The 19,622-nt window shown below is 40.5% G+C and overlaps 1 protein-coding gene across 17 annotated transcripts in view; it reads right to left on the bottom strand.

The window, feature by feature from the left end:
- PTPRT (protein tyrosine phosphatase receptor type T) overlaps positions 1-19,622 on the bottom strand; it is a 591,983-nt gene that overhangs the window by 68,998 nt on the left and 503,363 nt on the right. For 12 of the 17 annotated variants that reach the window (XM_081916619.1, XM_081916633.1, XM_081916621.1 and 9 more), the window contains one exon: positions 11,483-11,512. The exons of 3 other annotated variants lie outside the window; for them this stretch is intronic. In XM_081916619.1, coding sequence (XP_081772745.1) covers positions 11,483-11,512 — 30 coding nt within the window. The remainder of the gene's footprint in view (positions 1-11,482; positions 11,513-19,622) is intronic. 2 more of the 17 variants (XM_081916629.1, XM_081916631.1) reach the window with 1 other exon arrangement.

Below are 19,622 nucleotides of genomic sequence, written 5' to 3'. Positions count from 1 at the left end.
GATCCCCAAATCCTGTATTTATTGTACCTTGTGAACCCTCTACATGTAAAGGATCTTCAGAAAATTATTGATGCCTCTGTTGTCAATGACACACACTGCACTCAAGTCTAGAGACAGGCTTGAGAGCACCTAAATGATCACAACAAAGGAGCATTAGCAGCAGAACAAACTAAGCTTTTCTCACCTTCCTCTTTCTGACACCCGACATGCTGCTGATATGCTGTCATAGAGGGGAGAGCAAGAAGCCCTCCTTCCCCCTCACAGCTGACAGAACATCACTTAAAAGGTAAAAGGAATGATTATTTGGGGTCCACGAGGTCGAGTGTGTGATAGGGAGGGGCTGTAAGAGAGTAGGCTAATGTATTTCTGAAAATGTACTTGATCAGAAAATAAGCAGAGTTATTCCTCTCTTTATTTTACTAGTGAATTTGATGTGAATTAGAAGTTCCCCTCTTTAGTCCCACTAGGTCCCAACTCTTTCCTTGTGGAAATTCACTGAGAAGAAACAGCTCACCTGAGAAATGTCATCTTATGTTGGCTATGCCACATTAAAACTGAATATGAGAAAAGAGGCCAAGTAATATTATATATAATAATATTATATATAAAATGTTTGCATGAAATTTTCTTCGTCTTACACCAAGAAACATAAATAAAAGAAACATTTCAGCAAACTGATCTCTGTTGAGATGTCATATTCATCTGTGGAAATATAACATCTCACCAGAATTACTAGTAGTGTACTACCCGACCTCTATCAACTATAAACCATTTTGGGATGTGACTGCAAGGCTCATCATTTCAATTAGACAGAGCAAAGCTACCCACTGAGACAGAATTAGTGTAAGAGCAACTGTATGTGACTTCTTTCTCACACTTTCCTAAAATGGACTGCAGAAATATCCTAAAATAAGGCACTAGGCCTGTAAGAGAGAGAGAAGTCACATTAAATTAACCACCCTTCTACAGGAGATTTGCCTGCGTTGAGTGTAAAAATCAGAAATGATTAAGAGTGACAGCAAAACCTTTGAAATAATAAACAACCAGTCCACTGTCAGCTCTAAAATTGCTCTCCTCGCCCCCACCCCAAACCTACCCAACAATGGGAGATCCCATTGTTTGCCTCTGACTACCAGCTGTATGAAAATGGAGAAGAGTGATCAACTCAGCTTCTGTTGACATTTGGCTGCTCAAGTCTTCATTCATATCTGAAGGTGGTGGGTAGGGTGGGGGGGGGACTCATTCAGAATGAATATTTGACATTCTATAAACCAGCAGCCCAGAAAGATACCACATAAATCTTCTGCACCAGCAAAGAAGTTTGCTCACATGGCCTCCATTGATAAGAAAATAAAACAAACAAATATAAGGGAAGAAAGGAAGATTACTGTAAGCAGGGACTTTAATCTTATTTTCTTTGTTATTGAAATCTGAATAATGTAATTAAATTATGTTAAGAGTTTGCAGTTTCCCACAAACTAAATTGACTTGCTCACAATCAGTGATGAGCCTAAAACATGCCTCCATCTTTAAGGAAAAATTAATTGGATCCTTGCATAGAAAATCTTTCTTTTCAATTATTTATCAACCATGCTTATTTAATACTGCAGTCTGCCAAGTAAGCCTTGCTGAAAAGCCATGGTTGCACATATACCTAGAAAGAATTCCCCAAGCTGATTGGGTACCCTACAGATTGGCTTTGGTTGCAACTTTCACCAGCCCTCAGCCAGTATGGGTAGCGGTTAGGGATGCTGTTGTTGTTGTAGTCCAACAACATATGAAGGGCACCAGGTTGGGGAAGGCTGCTTTAGGACCATAGGTTGCTCGTTATTTAGAAAAGTCACAACAGAACTGAAATTTGAATGACAATGAATCACATTTAAACATCAGAAGAAGGTGACTGCTGAAGCCTACCCAGAGTGGCCTTTGCATTCATTTGCTGTGAGGCAACAAATAGAAATCACATGCTTTTCCAGAGCTTACTGCTGTTGTCTGTTTCCCTCAGTCTCTCTACTATGTCTGTTTGAACCATGCCAGGGATTGAAAATACTATTTGCATACAGCATTTTGATTACAACGATGACATGGCCACACTTTTTTGGCCATTTGGTTCAGAAAGTTTGTGTTGCTGGGTACCTGCTTTGATCTGCTTGTTGTTTTGATTCTGGGCTGGCTATTTTAATTTGAAAACGTGTGTCTGTTTTAAATGGTTTCTTCTGTTTTGTTATGCTGACCTATGCTGTGCTTGGCATACATATTTTGCAAGCAATTTCCCCTTATACATTTTCACAAATTACTTTCACCAATGTGCACATTTCTGTATGCACTTTCCCCTAATATATGTATTTTTGTAATTTGTATCCATAGTTTTGTTGAAGAACTGCATTTGGAAAAGTGTGTGTGTGTGTGTGTAAAAGCAGCTTCATTTAGGTTTGTCTATCAGTTAAGGGACTGCAAATTCTTGAGTAGCTAGGTTCACATTAAAATGGGGACCAAATTAATTTCTTCTACGTTCCTATATGTGGACTGCTTCCAGAGGGTCCTGAGAGGCAGCATAGAAATATTGAAAATATATAAAAATAAATAATAGGACCTAGAGTCTCACGTAAGACAAATCTATCGCAGAAACTTTTCAAAATATCACATGCTGCTAAAATATATATCCAAATGTGTTGCTTTTGGTTTAATGCAATAAAGTAACTAATCTTCTGTATTTTTTTTGGGGGGGACACCAAAATATTGAACTAATACAGTAAAATGTAAATCAATTTATTTCAAAATGTGAGAATGAGGGGGGAGGGGAAGGCACTAAAAAGGTTTGTCAGTGCAAGCCAATTCATGTTTACTCAGATGTAAGTCCCATTGGGCTTACTCCTTAGTAAGCAGGTCCAGAACTGCAGCCTCAGTCTGTTTTGCTGTTAATCCTTTTTGACAGGAAGTTGGATAGAGACATTAAAGCTTTGGAGCCTCAATTACATTTCATGTTTACCAAATATGGGCAGCCAGACCCAAGACTAGCTGTGTAAACTGCAGCCATAATTTTTGCAAGCTGCCTTGAGTCAAAATGCAGAGTATAAATAATAGAAAGAACACCAATACCTAAATATTTACAAGGGATGCTATGTTCAAGCCCTAGTGAAATGAATTGAAATTAGCAGTTCCAGCAGCACAGGATATATAATCCCAGTCTTAGTGGATTGTTGTACAGAACGAAGGTCCAGTGCACATTTGAGGAGGAGCTGTCACTAATGTGAGCTTCTTTATTTATTGCAATGGAAGGGACATCTAAAATATCAAGCTGCTCCTGAAATGGGAAAACTCGCAGTTGTTAAGGCTGTGTCTGTACATCAGTGGTGCTGCAGTATTTTGGTTTGGGGCAATTTTGGCAACCAATACCTTCGGAGTGCTGCTCTTACATCTGAGTTGGTTCTGAAACAAAGGGAGCTCCAGAGGAGAAGCGATCACTATGTGGCACTTTGTTTCCAGTGAGGTACCTTTATAACCTTTAGTGAGTTTTAATGAACACCATCACAATTTATTACAGGATTGTGAACTTTTCAATTGTTTGCAATGAAGGAAAGAAACAACCAACTACTACATAACTTTTCAGTGGAATTAAGGTGCTCAAGATAGCTCATGATGGATAGAGAATGAGACTCTTAATCTCAGGGACATGGGTTCCAGCCCCACGTTGGGCAAAAGATCCCTGCACTGCAGGGGGTTGGACCAGATGACCCTTGTGGTCCCTTCCAACTCTACAATTCTATGCTTCTATGGCTCATAGATCGCCGAAGAATTGATGCTTTTGGATTATGGTGCTGGATGAGACTCTTGAGAGTCCCATGGACTGCAAGAAGATCAAACCTATGCATTCTGAAGGAAATCAGCCCTGAGTGCTCACTGGAAGGACAGATCATGAAGCTGAGGCTCCAATACTTTGGCCACCTCATGAGAAGAGAAGACTCCCTGGAAAAGACCCTGATGTTGGGAAAGATGAAGGGCACAAGGAGAAGGGGACGACAGAGGACGAGATGGATGGACAGTGTTTTCGAAGCTACCAATATGAGTCTGATCAAACTGCGGGAGGCAGTGGAAGACAGGAGTGCCTGGCGTGCTCTGGTCCATGGGATCACGAAGAGTTGGACATGACTAAATGACTAAACAACAACAACAACAAATGGCTCATTCTGTGATTCTACTTCAGCCAGCTCTGCCAGTGTGGCCATGCAGCACTGACCTCATAGTCTCCCTGCCCTTCCTGTGCCCCATCATGGTAAGTGGCCATGAGACTACTCTCAGGAGGACATCTCCACCACTCTACTCCACCATTCTTGCACCCCCTTTCACCAAAAAGGCAACTACTTGATAGCAAAACCAGTTATCACCAACCATTTCCTACCAACATTTATGTTCTCAAGAATCTCAGGGTGATGTATCAGCTGTCATACAACAGCCCAATACAATGCATGTCCCCTCTGAGATAAGCCCAAATGAGTTCAAAGGAGCTCACTCCCAGAAGGGTGTGCACAGTACTAAAAGCTGAGGGAGATAATATATGACTGTTCGGATGGGGGAGTTAAACATTCAGCCCCCAAAGTCCACACACACTGGTGATGTCAGCCTATGCCATTCTTTTGCTTATCCTGGCATGACAGACAGGGGTGGCTGCAGTACCAGTGTGGCGTAATTTGCCTGGCAGGTATCACATTTTCAGTGGATGGAAAAAGGAACCCATTTTCCTATTTTCTGTTGTTTCAAGCTAAGCACAAAAGAACTGAGCTGAGAGTCCAAGAAAGCAATGTATAGATATATACTTTATGAAAGGAGGATATTATATATATCACAGAAGGACCATATTATTGCAGTAAATGTTCAGGTGAAGTTTGTTTTTATATATCTTTTTACCATACATGACTTCAGTATTTTGGTCTGTGTGATCTGGAACAATGGCAGATTTCTGGATTTGCTAATGGAAACAGGTACATAAATTACTTGGCACCAGAAGTTTGTCAGATTTCTCAGTGGGGAATGCTAATCTAAAATGAATATCCTTAATAATGAGCACTCTGGGCCACTATTGAGGCTTTAAAAGAGGTTTGTAAACAAAGCTGAGAATTGCTTATTAAACTCAGCTTAAATTATCTCTGGCAATAGGTGGCTGGATGCTCTGATGCTTCAGCTTCTTCACAATGTTGATAATGACAAAGGGCTGGATCTGGCAGGCTTCATTTGCTTTTGCAGGAAATGAACAATGCTGTTTTGAGACTGAATAGTCCCCACAAAATGGAATATTTTGGCTTCAAATGCATGTGCACCAAAGCATTTCCAAAGCCAGCAAAGTGATTCTCTTTCCTGTAGTGGACACAAGGGGTTTCTGAGACACACTAACCTGGACACTAACAGAGAGGTTTGCTGGAATTTGCTTGAGTTCTGTTCCGTTCGCTCAGCACTAAGAAAAGCAAAACCATAGCTCAGTTTTCTGCCCTGTATAGATGAGGGCCAGCATGTTGAACATTAGGAGAGCTAAGTAGTGAAGAAACATTCTTGGAGCTGTACTCCAGTCCTCCCTGAAACTTTCATGGCTTTCCTAATCATTACAAGAGCTGTAGCTCAACATTTAGAACAGGGAATTTCAAATGAATGTTATACTGCATGGTAGGGAATTCTAGGAACAGAAGAATCTGCCTTTTCATAAGTCAGACTATTGGTCCATCTAGCAGTGGCTTTACAGGGTTTCAGACAAGGATTTCTTGGCCTTTTGTATACAAAGCCTGTGTTTACTACTTAAACTACAGCCCTTCCCAAAACAAGCTCTAATATGTAAACATAAAGAAGGCTGATCGCCAAAGAATTGATGCTTTTGAATTATGGTGCTGGAGGAGACTCTTGTGAGTCCCATGGACTGCAAGAAGATCAAACCTATCCATTCTGAAGGAAATCAGCCCTGAGTGCTCACTGGAAGGACAGATCCTGAAGCTGAGGTTTGGCCACCTCATGAGAAGAGAAGACTCCCTGGAAAAGACCCTGATGTTGGAAAAGATGGACGGCACAAGAAGAAGGGGATGACAGAGGACGAGATGGTTGGACAGTGTTCTTGAAGCTATCAACATGACTTTGATCAAACTGTGGGAGGCAGTGGAAGACAGGAGTGCCTGGCGTGCTCTGGTCCATGGGGTCACGGAAAGTCGGACACGACTAAACAACAACAACAAGTCATAGCAGTCACTCCAGTGGTCATTAGCAGGCTCTACTCTTGCTTGTTTGAAAGCCATTTCACACAGGACATGGGTTGATCAACGCTGCAATAAGGAATATGGTTAATAGTCAACAAGTTCATCATGTGTGTCCAGTAGGCCATAGCTGTCAACATCTCCACTATGCTGAATTATCTCTGAGTTAACTATTCAATTACTTTGTGCAAACCACACGATGTTTTCAGATGAATTTCAAATATGTTGGTGAGCTGCTGATTGTTCTGGAAGAGATATCAATAGTGTCTCATTTAGGTGACACTAGAAGAGTTTCTCTCTTCCACCTAACTGTGGTTGTAGCAGAGCAATAAAAAAGGTAAATCAGAACTGTGAAAACAAGACACTTTTACTTTGGAGTGAGCATTTGTGATTCAAGATGCAGAGATATTACAAGAGGGGGGAAAGCATACAAAAGTAGACAGCTTTTGGCAGCTTTTTTTTTTAAAGAGCCATTAATTCAATATCTAGAGACCCTTCTTCAACCACCATCACCCAAAGAAAAAGTCAAACTCAACTCAAATTCTAAAACTCAAATTAGTTTGTTGCTTTTTAAGCTATTGAAGGCACAGCAATCCTTCTTGGGGAGGGATAAATAAAATGATAAAAAAGTTAAAGCAACTACCATAGCTAGACCTTGAGCTCTAACTAACATGCAGAACCAAGGCAGAGGATAGTCAGACGGTGTGTTGAGCTATCTTCAGAGTGACAGAAGCATTTATCTGAAAATGCTTCCCTTCTACAAATAAGGCAATTGAAATGCTATCTCTGAAGTCCTGACAACCTGTATCAATGACAACTCCTGCTCTCTTCTCTGACCAGTTTCCCATAAACACAACAACTGGAACATCCAGGGGAAGTGGCTTATATCACATTAATGTCGATCACAGAGCATAGGCTGCATAAAGTGTGAAGCTAGCAAGAAACTCACTATTGTGTGTGTGTGTTTCATTCATTATGTAAATGGAAAGTGTCTGAAGAAACAGCTGCTGGATGGATACTTCAGAGAAGAATGTAACAGAAGTAACCAGTGTGTGCTGACATAAATTTAACATCAACATGTCGATATCAAAGAATTACTGCATGTATTGCGCTCATTTGCCCAAGAGCAAAGAAAGAATGTGGGGATGCAGTCTATCAGAATGCTTTTCAGGCAGCAGGGTAGAAGTTATTTATAATTAGTACCTAACAAGGACCAGGTTTCAATTAAGATGTGCAATCGCTACAGAGCTATTTACTTAATTTATGTTGGGATGAAGAACCTTTGTGCTCTAGTCTTCTCAATGACATTCTCTGTTCAAGGCTATTCCAGTATATGGTCTGAAGGCACATGAGGCCACCACCTTTCTGAAGCTAACCAGGTCTGGAACTGCGTGGTGACCACCTGGGAACCACATGTGCTTCACCTTGGGTTCTGTGATGGAAGACAGTGATATAAATGCTACAAAATTATGTCCTCAACTCATAAGGGCTGAGACAGAGGATGGGAACTAGGCAGAAGTGATATGATAAATTCTTTGATGGGGTGAGAAGATAGAGAGAAACAGCGAGGCTGAGCAACATATAGGAAGGAGGCGAAATGTGTGAGTGTGGACACAATGAGAAAATGAGCATTGGATATCATAGGCTCTGTCTCTCTGAACGTATCTGTTCTGATTCACTTCCATTGTACAAAGTGCTATTCCATCTGCAACACTTGCTTGTCTGGCCACTGCTCAAGCAACCCATAAAAAGGGTCTGCCCAAATGTAATCCTTCTAATAGGTAGTGCCGTAGTGCAGTTTTCTTTTCAATGATCTCAAAGGGGCTGGGTATGGGAACCTTATGTGAAGTATGTAAGATCAAAGGTTTCTTCAAACTAGAAAGAGAATCAATGTTTTATTTAGCTTCATGTATCTCAAGAAAACAAGAAATAGATTCAGCATGTAAATGGTGCCATTTTCCAAAACCGCAGGTATAATTTCCCCCCAAATTATTCTTTAGGAACTACTCCATTTATTGCCTTATGTATGTGATTGCACTGAGAATGAAAAGTATTCCCTGCACAACACTGGTTCTCTACAGTAGATGTTAAGTGTGCGGTGAAATGGAGGCTGGGAATTCATATTGGAGTTGTTGAAGTCTCCAAATATTTTAGATGAGATAAGATGTAGTGCCACAGATTCCTCAAACTCATAAAGATAGCCAAATGCAAAAAAAGAAGAGGCTTTAGCCTATATTACACTCCAACAACAATATTCGTATAACAATAATAGTGATTAAGAATTGTATGCAGCTCTATCAACCTAATCCCTCCTGCTGCCTCTATCTGCTGCCATTATCTGCCAAGAAGTAAGGAAAGAAAGAAAAAAAGTGTGTTTGGGATGGTCAATTCAGAGGAGTTGTGAATTCTTCTGTGGCTCAGATTTTAATCTGAGCCGTAGAAGAATTTCAGGGTTTAGTAAATTCCCTGTCTATTCTGTATGCAATGTTTATGAGCCCCTGAAATTTGTATCTGAACTTGAACTCAGAGCTGCCCACCAGCATTTATACCTTTGGATGATTTCTGCACATTGCATGGCATGCTGTGGTTGCTGCCATACTTGTGGCTGCTCCAATTACACTCCAAGGAGTATAGCAAACCTTCAAGTCCATAATGTTTGGTTGTACTTGTCATAAGTGTTTATGTCATACACCAGTAACTCACACCACCCCAGGGATTCAGTGGCATGTTATGTAAACATGCAAGTGCAGCTGAACAATACGAGTGTAAGATTATACATTCCCAGAGCAGCATGGGAGCAATTACAAAGGTCACAGGAACCATGTGCTTCAATTAACATGTAAAGCAGGCCTTATGTTTGGGATATTATTATTTCAGTAAGAAGTGATTGCACACGGGAATTCCCTGTGAAACAAATTAACCCTTTAAAACAAACTGAGGCTGTGTACACATTACCAGCTTAAAATGCAGCAAGGTCACATACACACACCCCGGCTGCATTTCAAATCACATTTGTACTTCATTGTACACATCAGCATGGCTGGATGTGTTTGCAAGTCATATCCTATATAGTCACACCAGTGGGCGGAGAGGAGGGCATGGATGCTCCTTATAGCTTATATTTTCTAATAGGTTGTAAGCTGATGGTGGGGGACTACATCAAAACACAGTATTTCTAAAAAACAACAACAGGAACAATGTAGATTGTAGCAAATATTGTGTGTGCATGGCTTCACAAAACCGTGGTAACAGTGCATTAGATGTGGAGTAAATGGGAGTGTGTATACACCTTTATTAAAAACTCCTGAGACAAGCATTTTTTAATCAGCTTTCAGGAGTGTGTTCTGCATAACACACATTTTATTTATTTTATTTTATTTATTTATTGAATTTATATACCGCCCTATACCCAGAGGTCTCCGGGCAGTTCAAAGAACATTGTAGCTACACTTCACTCACAAATTGAAGATCCCAACATGACCTGAGCAACAGGTAATATGGAAAGATCCTGTGTTGGTGTGGCACCTCTACAAGTGATGAGGCAGGAAATGTAATATGTGGTTCTTCCATCCCTCATTAATTTATCTTGTGCTGTGCTGAAATCTGTCCTCTGGTTTCTTGAAAGGTTTCTTCCCCCATGAAAGAGCCACCTGCCTTTGATTTCATTTCAACTCATTTCCATCTCACAGTGCCCCTGAAACCCCGAAGGGCATCTTTTTATTGTGCACTCACTGATCATTTGCCAAGCACCCGCAGAAACATTTGAAAGCAAGACAGAAGGGTGGTGTGATTCGATAGAAGGGTTTTGCTATCTGAGAGCAAGACAGACTATTCCCTCCTCCTCATTACCAGGTCTGCTCCACTATTTAAACAAATTCCTCGAATACAAGAGTGCCTGGGAGGATGCACTATATGTGTTTTCCAATCTGCTGAATAACTAGTCTCCCTATACATCTGGGTATTAGGGACCTGCAATTTCATAAGTAGTGTGGTTCTTATCTGAAACTTCCACCACCATGGATAATTTTTTTTAAAAAAACCTCTCTGTTCATTAATGATTTTCCAGGAACAATTAACAAGAAAGTAAACAATAAAAATTAGAAACTATATTCACAGTCTCCATAGTCATATATCAGCGCAATACAATGTAATATTAGAGTTTATCTGGGCAATGAAGTTGACAAGAAAGAGTCCCTTCAGAAAGAAAGCTGTGTCGGGGGAGGGGGGCTGCATTCTCTGCCACCCTAAGCGACACAGCAGATTACAATGCAGGAGAACCTAATCATGTATGTCCCACATCACATCTAGATTGGCACTTGGTTCCTTGTAGAACTCAGCAGAAAGGATAATGTGGGACAGGGCTCTGCCTGCCACTGGTTATAGCTCCCCCTACTGTTGGCCTCCCACCCTACCAGTCCCAACGGACACCAGCCATTGCTGCTCAACCCTCCTTTCCCATCAGCTAGAAAAGAGAAAGGTTCATGATTCTTGAGCAGTTGCAGCAAAGACAGTGAGTACCCTAGATGCTCACCACCTGCTTTTGGAAACAGTATTTTTCAAAGTGAAGGACAGTTTACAGTAACTTGGTGCTTAGCCTGCTATTTTCCTATTAGTCTACACCAGAAAGAAATGAAAATCAGCAAGACTGCAAGGGGTGAGTGAGATATAAAGGCATGGGTTTTAATTGCAAAAGGAAGAAGAAGAAGAAGAAGAAGAAGAAGAAGAAGAAGAAGAAGAAGAAGAAGAAGTGGTGTTTAGACTTGATATCCCGCCTTTCACTCCCCTTAAGGAGTCTCAAAGCGGCTAACAATCTCCTTTCCCTTCCTCCCCCACAACAAACACACTGTGAGGTAAGTGAGGCTGAGAGGCTTCAGAGAAGTGTGACTGGCCCAAGGTCACCCAGCAGCTGCATGTGGAGGAGTGAGGAAGCAAACCCGGTTAACCAGATTACGAGTCCACTGCTCTTAACCACTACACCACACTGGCTCTCAATATGGAAGTAGACATATTGAGTCCCCATGACTTTTTTTTTTATAGCTTCGTGAATACAAAAAGGTGGTTGTGCGGATATTGAATAGATGATGTGCTTTAAAACTGTAGTGTGCTACAAAAACCAAAACAAACAAAGAGAAAAAGAAAAGAAAATGTGACAGGTAAAATAAAAAGTAATTTGTAAAAATTAAAAAGCAAAACAAAACCCTGCAACTCTAATGAACATGCTCAAGAAAAGTCATATTCAGCTAGGTACTTACAAGTAATAGGAGTAGGAATATGCATTTCTTCTAAATATGCAGTCAGATGAAGAAAATGTCCAAAAGTGGGGAAGAAGGGGAAAAAAGCATGATTAGACTTTATATCCATTATGTTAAGCTTGAAATGTACACAGTATTGCAGCGCTTCACCCAGTTTGGCTTTATCTTTTATAGATTTCTGAGCATTGCTCCAAGGTCTGAAAGCTAATCTCCGAGAACAGGAATTCCTGGGTTCTACAACTATAACTGCCACTAATGCATTGCACGGCCCTGGGCAAGTCACTTCACTGTGCTTTGAGTTCCTCACCAAGGAGTAACACAAAACTACCCACTGCTGCAAAACAGTTTAAAGTCTATCCGTGGGAAGTCTAGCAATGAAAAATGTGGAGAAGAAAAAAAACACATTTAGTATTGTAATAGTAGGAGGTTTTAACTTAATACTAGGATAGAACTGAAAGATCACTAGCAAACACTTCAGCTCTGAAAAGAGGGGCTTTCAGGGGCCAAAATAGTTCACAAAGCCCTCACTGCTAACCTTATTGGTTGCTTATTTGTGATCCTGACAGAAGCAGTGCACTGCCCTTCCTGCTGCCACAGAGCACAATTTTCCACATCTATTATTTGCACATAGGATTCCAAACTGAACAAGGCTGGCATGGTTTGTCCTTACTCTGATTTGGCTTCTAATGTTACTACATAGTCAAATCTCATTGCAATGTACACAATGATATTTGGCTACATGGCACCTGAAGTCAAAACAGAGTGAGGGCAATGCTTTTTGCCCTCACTCTGTCTGGAGTCTTGATTTAAAAAAATAAAAAATGAATAAAATAATGCCCCAAAGCAGTGGCACCAGACTGAATAAGGAAAACATGCTGTCTCTGTGTGTAGGGATATCCCCCCCAAAAAAAAACAAAATTGAGAGAGGGACCCTCTGTTTGTAGGGTGCCAACAATGTGGATTTTGCTACAAAATGTATATTGCTAGTATATGGAATTGTTTCTCTTTTTAAAAAAATCCTGCAGATATGAAAATGCATAATTATGTATTCTATACATAAATTATATCTCTTTGAATATTTCACAATAATATGATTCATTTAAAAGTGTATTGACTTGAAAAGGAGTTGGAAAAAAAATGCCCAGACCACTATCTACAGATACCCACAGACACACACACACACACACACACACACACACACTTAAGCTGTGTTCTTCTTGAGAAATCTCCTGTTCTTAGAAATGAGAATTAAACCTGCATGTAGATTTTCATGCATCATGATCACACATGCATATACACCTTGTACAGTTGTGCATAGTATTCCACTGATGCATTGCCTAATTTGAATACTGATATATTATCAACTATTATACACCAGCCCCGAAACAGCTATGGCGATACACAAAAGGAGCCCACAAGACTCCTCAGTCTGCTGGAGCTCACATACCCCACTTAGAAAATCAGTGATCATGCCAATTAGCTGCTTGGGGGGACACAATTTAATCTTCTCATCCTGTGAAACAGGTAACTGTTGTGATTGTCGATTGTTTAACAGAGCTGGACATGCCCAGCCGTGGCAGTGCTGCATGCAAACTGTGGGAATGCAGCTAATTATAGTCCTGGAACAGAGTGCATAATATTATTGTCTCATTTTGAAATCAGGGCTTCTTATCTCCCAAAGATTATTCACTATGAGGGGCAATCCACTTCTACGTATATAGTTTCTAAGACTATCCTAGTGACAATATACAACACACTACCTCTCAACTTCTAAAGTACTGTTAATACAATTTGGGGTGTTCTTTTGCATTGGACATTTGAGAGTTTAGCCCAAACATAGACCTGTGTAGCAATGCATCATGGTAGAAGTTGTCCTGTCTTGACAAACATGACAATGACACACTGTCATAGGAGAACAGACAAGAGCAAGAACAGTACAATGAAACACAGGGAAATTCAGCTTAACACAGAACTACTTGAAAAGATTGCAACAGGGTTCTGTGTCCAAAAAACTGGAGGAGGTTGGCAGTTCTTGAACACTGTCACCAGCAAGATGACTATTACAGTCTGAACTATTTTGTCTGCAATTAATAAACCAGTTGCTCTAGTATAAATTAAGAGCTGTCATGTGGTCTTGTTGAGAAGATTAGGGATAAGATTTTCCCCATTCCATTCCTTAGCTCTTCCATTAATTTAGTCTGCCCTGCATTCTATTTCTCTTGAATTCCAGTTTAACTAGGAAAAATTCTGAAATTAATTCTGGAACTGAAGCATGCACAGTTTGCTACAGATTACAGTTCTTTTGCCTCTTTACCCATCTCTATGTTACCAGTGAGCATGTACCCATCAATACAATACTGGAACAAAGAGATCTTCATGTGATCATGTACATGATTGTATCAGAATGACATTTTGTCAGGTGTTTCACTGATATACATATGTAGTCCTGCACAATGGTAAACTACCAAGGAAAACGCTTACTCACATAACTGTATGTACAATCACATCAAGATTCCTTACTACAGTGTTTTATCAGAGCACAAAAGTGCACATATGCATTGTTAAAACACCACATAAAAACTATCACAGTGCAACCATACCCGTGGTTAGATACTGGTTCTTTTTGCAGTGTTTTATTAACGCAGATAGGCACATTCGAAATGGAGGAAAGATGTCAATAAACTGAAGGCACTGAAAGACTACATGCACTGACCATTGCTCTGTAAAACAAAACAAACAAAAAAACCATGGAACCACAGAAGATTCCCTAATGCACAGATTCCACTCTGGAAGCATCTACTCTATGACTCCAAAATATGAGGAGAAATTCAGATGAGAAGAATTTTGGAAGATTAGTCCAGAATAAATGATTTGTGGATTGCAGGCAGGGATGAGGGTACATTTTCTCAAGTCTCAGATTTTAAGTATAATTCAGTTGCCATGCTGAATTCACACGGATAGAAGACATTTAATCTCTCCTCTAATTGGTAGTTGCTAGGCATTTGCAAGAGCCAAATGCTCCTTCCTCTCCCTCCCAGGTTTATATGCTTTCCAAATAAGTGGTGCAGGGCTTGTGGAAGTAGAATTACTGTTAATTGTTCTGTGGATAGTGAGTTTCTACACTGGGGGTTGGAAACTAGTGCCCTCCCCCCAGTGTTTTTAGACTACCACTCTCACAATCCTTGGCCATTGGTCAATGTTGGCTATGGCTGATTAGAGCTGGAGTCCAAGAACAACTGGGGGACCACGTTTTCTCTATTCCTGTTCTATTTCATACTCCCTTGGACCACCTCTACAGTCAACAGGTGCTGAGGACGAGAGGACAAATGTTACTGTTTCTGTCTCAGTCATTATATGATAATTATTACAAGCAAGTCCACTACAAATACTATCCAGTGATGCATAAGATGTCCTGGAATGCCCTGGCGATAACCCTATTATATATGGAGAAAGACTCTCCTCCTGGAGGAGAGGGGAGTGGTTGTGGGCGGGAGCCTGAGCCACCCTCTAGCTGGGGGCGTTAGCCCCCTGCCACCCACTCACCTGGCTGGCGCCCATGCCCATCAGCAGGCACCCAACCAGGTGCCTCCGAGGGGTGTGTACAGCAGCCTTAATACTGTGGTGCCAGCCCCTCCTCGGCCTCATCCCATCGCGATTGCCGTCCCATCGCGATTCACCCACCCTCCACTCCCTTTGAGCTCAGGGTCTTAGTTTTCCTTGGCCTTGCTATGGACCTTAGGTTGGTCGCCCTGGTTGTCCGGGGGGCCTGGTAGGAATTTTTCCATTTGGCATTAGGCTTTTTGGTTTTTTCGCCTACCTCGTAGCAATCGTCACAACTTTCGTGGTATTGGTGGGTAGGTTAGGCATTGGAATAATGTGTTGTGGTGTTGAAGGGCTAGGTGTGGCCATTGCCTATGCCTTCAATTTTTGGGTATTCCGTTAAAGGAATCTGGCGGTTGTGTATTATGTCCGATGCCTGCTTGGCGGGAGGCCATGGCACAGCCCTCGGTGACATCAGGGGAGAGGCTATAGTTAGCATCAACAGGCTCCACCTACTGGCTCCACCTACTGGTTAGCATCAACAGAACAACTGGGGGACCACGTTTTCTCTATTCCTGTTCTATTTCATACTCCCTTGGCCCACCTCTACAGTCAACAGGTGCTGAGGACGAGAGGACAAATGTTACCCCCTTGTTTCAGACTCACCCCTCTCTGAGGGGTGGAGTCAGCTGGCGTAATCCAATGCCTAAGCCAATACCTTTTCACTTGCTGTAATCAATAAAGTTGTGGCCTTTTCTTGCCCATTAACCTTATATCACGTGTCCTTGTGTATTCATTCCCACTTTGGGGGGGTCGGGTCCTCAAACCACAACATGCTTTGGTGTGGGGAATGGGTCCTCTAGAACGGTTCCTCTAGAAGAGCCCTCTTCTGCTCACTGAAGGGGTGTTTCAAACTTAGCAGGAGAGGGTTGTATGAAAAAAGTGATCCCGCCCCATCCAAAAAATTGTTATATTTCTGCAAGCTCTTGCATTAGACTTCTACAAGTTGCTTATCATAAGCTTGCTCAGTCCACTGGAGCTGATAAGCTACAACCTGCCTCCTTCTTATTCATTCATGTTATTTACAATATTTATTTATTTTCAGGATTTATATTTTACCTTCCCACCAAAGTTTCAAGGAGGCTAACAGCAGCATACTTGGTTGAAAACACAATAAATAACAACACCAAATATGGAAATAGCAACTTAACACATATTTATTCTATAATATACCATCAGTATATTATTTCAGTGCACTGTCTATGAGCAGCCTTCTATTACTTGTGCAAGAGTTCACAGAACAGCATTAATGTATATTCACCTTTTGCTAAACAGCTCGTCGTCTGTTAAAACTAAGTTTTATATACTTTTCTTTGCAAAGCTTCAATTCCATGTATGCTGGATGTACAGAATCATCTCCACATAGAGAATTAGTAGTTTGAGTATTGTTGCCAATATAAATAAAACTAAATGACGCTTCAAGCAAAGCTATTATATCCTTGACTACTTTCCTCCATCCTAATATAGTGTGAATTTTGACATGAAAGGCATATTCACACATTTTATCTTTCCATTCAGTTATTGAAGGAAGAGCCAGTGCCCTCCAATATTTTGCATAGGTTAACCTCTCTGATATCACTAATGTTATTACCTAATGCATGTGAAATGAAGGATGTATTGATTTTGGAATAACTGTTTCTTGCCTTGGAAAAAAGCATATAATCATTATTTTCTATGTGCTGACAGATAGCCTCTAAAAATACATCATGCCTTTTCTTAAATAATGTATTCAAAGGTTTAAGTGTTTCCTTTTCTTCCTATTTTATCAGGGAAATTATCCATAACTACATTCATATCTTCCCCTAAAATGAGTTCTATGAATTCTATGAATATTTAGCAAGCGTCTCCAAAAAACAGTTTTTGTTCAGAACTGGGTGCACAGATGTGTGTGTTAAGAAATTAAGTTATTAAGATGATGTTCTCCTTTCGTAAGCACCTTTGTCTTTCTATTAAGCACCCAATGGGGGCCTGTTTGTTTCAGCTGGCCTATGCAGGAATATTTTCTTTTTGGTACAGCGGTTCTTTTAGCAGATTACACTGTTGAAAATGTATATGATATTCTGGGATGGAAATCTACTTTTTAGTACTGCTGTTTTATGCATGCTGTGGGTGTTTAGAAGAAATTGTATTGCATTTTTTATTCTATTATTTTGAAGCTGTAATTTTAAAATTGTTATGTAAACTGCGTTGAGAGTGTATTATTCAGAGGGGTGGCCTATGCATATTCTAAACTTCATTTCTGACTTCTGGGGATTACACATAATGGATAACCATCACAGGCTTCGAAAGTACAGGAGTTAAGCCACTTGGCTTTGCCCATTTAAATCTTACTTTAGTGATAAGGGGGATTACTGTTTAGCATTTCTGATGCCTGCAGTCCAGATAGGCAGGACATTCCAACCGACACTGACTTTTGCTGATCTTCATGGGTGATAGGCCTGGAGAGTTCTGTGAAGGCAGCTTGCTCTGGTCAACAAACATTTCAGTGGAAGATATCTTAGGGGTGACCAGATGAGCATCTAGGACAATGTGTTTAATAACAACAACAACAACAACAACAACAACAACAACAACAATAATTTTATTGTTTGTACTCTGCCCATCTGACTGGGGTGCCTTAGTCACTCCCAAGTGTTGGTATGAGAGACCCTGTTTGTGGTGCCGACTCATGAAAGGACCTTCTCAGTAGCATCTCCCCACTTAGTAAGATGCAGATGCATTCCTCATTATCAACATTCAAAGGAAACCAAATACAGTAGTACCTCTGGTTGCGTAACCCTCTGGTTACGTAAACTTTGGGATGCGAAAGCGGCAAACCCGGAAGTATTTTACTGGATACTGCCGCACGCACATGCACAGAAGGGGTCCTCAGGTTGCAGAAACCTAGGGATTTGACTGAAGCTCCAGAACGGATCCCGTCCACAACCGGAGGTACCACTGTACATTCCTGTTGACCTAGGCATTTTATGGCTGAAATGCACTGCTCCTAACAACCCTAGAATCACTAGCGATGAGGATATTTGATTGTTTTCAAATATTTTGGATTGTTTACATATTTAAATGTTTTGTTTGGCTCCTTTGGAAAGGCAAGATAGATAGCTGATAAGAGATAAATAGTGCCGCCAAACAGATTTGAGGCACTAATATTGAACAAGGGTCAGCCTTAATTTTTTAAATATATATATATATATATAAAATTGTCCAGTAGCACCTTAGAGACCAACTAAGTTTGCTCTGGGTATAAGCTTTCGTATCTGAAGAAGTGTGCATACACATGAAAGCTTATAACCAGAACAAACTTAGTTGGTCTCTAAGGTGCTACTGGACAGTTTTTTAATGTTTTTTGACTGCGCCAGACCAACACTACCTGACATTCACTACCTGAATCTTATTTTTTGAAGGTAATTGTAAGCTCTTAAGAAGTATTTCAAACTGAGTGAGTTTACGTCAGTTAGATGGAATCTTTGACTGTTCACCCATCCCTAATTTCAGTCATGTTTACTTCTTCTGGCAGTGTGTCTTTTTCACCCTGAAACATTTTCTCCTTATACAATCCCACAATGCCATTGTTTCCCCCATTTGGATAGCAAATGCTACATTCAGAAAAATCAGATGTGTCTATTACTGATCAGTTATAATGCCCTGGGCCATGAGCAGATGTCACTCTGATGTCTGAAGGTAGTGCCTCAAGTTTGTCTAATTAAATCACTACTTTTCTGCCTCATTGCCTTGAAAAGCAAGAGAATCTCATACTAGCTTCTCTGTGGGCTAAGAGATTATTATGGAAGTCTGAGTACAATGTAGCTAAGACACATATGGTTGCTTTTTTCTTTTTGTATAATGTAAGGACTAATCTTTATTTTAAAATTATGTATTTAGGAGTTGCCGTTTTAAAAAAGAAATAGTCCATTTATTATACAGATTGTTCCAGTCCATCAATATTTTGGATAGTTTCTCATCTCATTGTAGTTTAATCTGCATTAGCTTTAAAATAAGATACATGAGGCAAATGCATCTCTCAGTTTGACTCTATGATCCTATTGTGCAACTTCAGATCAAAATGATCGGATGAACAGATTTAATATTAATTTGTTGAGGGCATCAACTGGTTTAGTGCAGAAGAGGGTCCTATTTTGAGTCCATACTTATGTACAGTTTAATATCTTTAACAACCTTCACTGGTCTGGTGCCCTCTGGAAATTTTGGATTCTGCCCCGCACCAGCTTCAGCCAGCATGCCCAATGGGGAGGGATGGTGGGAGTTTTAGTCCAACAACACTGGGAACACAGATTCCCCTGGAAAAAAGGCTTTCATACAAATAAGTTGAAGATGAATGAAACTCAGATACGGCTTTGACCTTAGAGGACAATGCTGGCTGTACACTTGTGGTCAGCAATCTGTGGGACAGAGAATAACACTTGCTATTTTCTCCCCTTCCCTGTTCTATTTCCAAACATGTTTCTGACTTTTAATTGACATAGATGCATTTATTTGAACCCAAATCCAAATAGTGTAGTCCCAAACATCTGAAAGGAGCTAG

The sequence above is a fragment of the Podarcis melisellensis genome, assembly GCF_964234715.1.
Source record: "Podarcis melisellensis genome assembly, chromosome: 6".
In the NCBI taxonomy this organism is placed as follows: Eukaryota; Metazoa; Chordata; class Lepidosauria; order Squamata; family Lacertidae; genus Podarcis; species Podarcis melisellensis.
The sequence above is the reverse complement of the archived record's forward strand: the minus strand, read 5'-3'. Positions and strand labels throughout refer to the sequence as shown.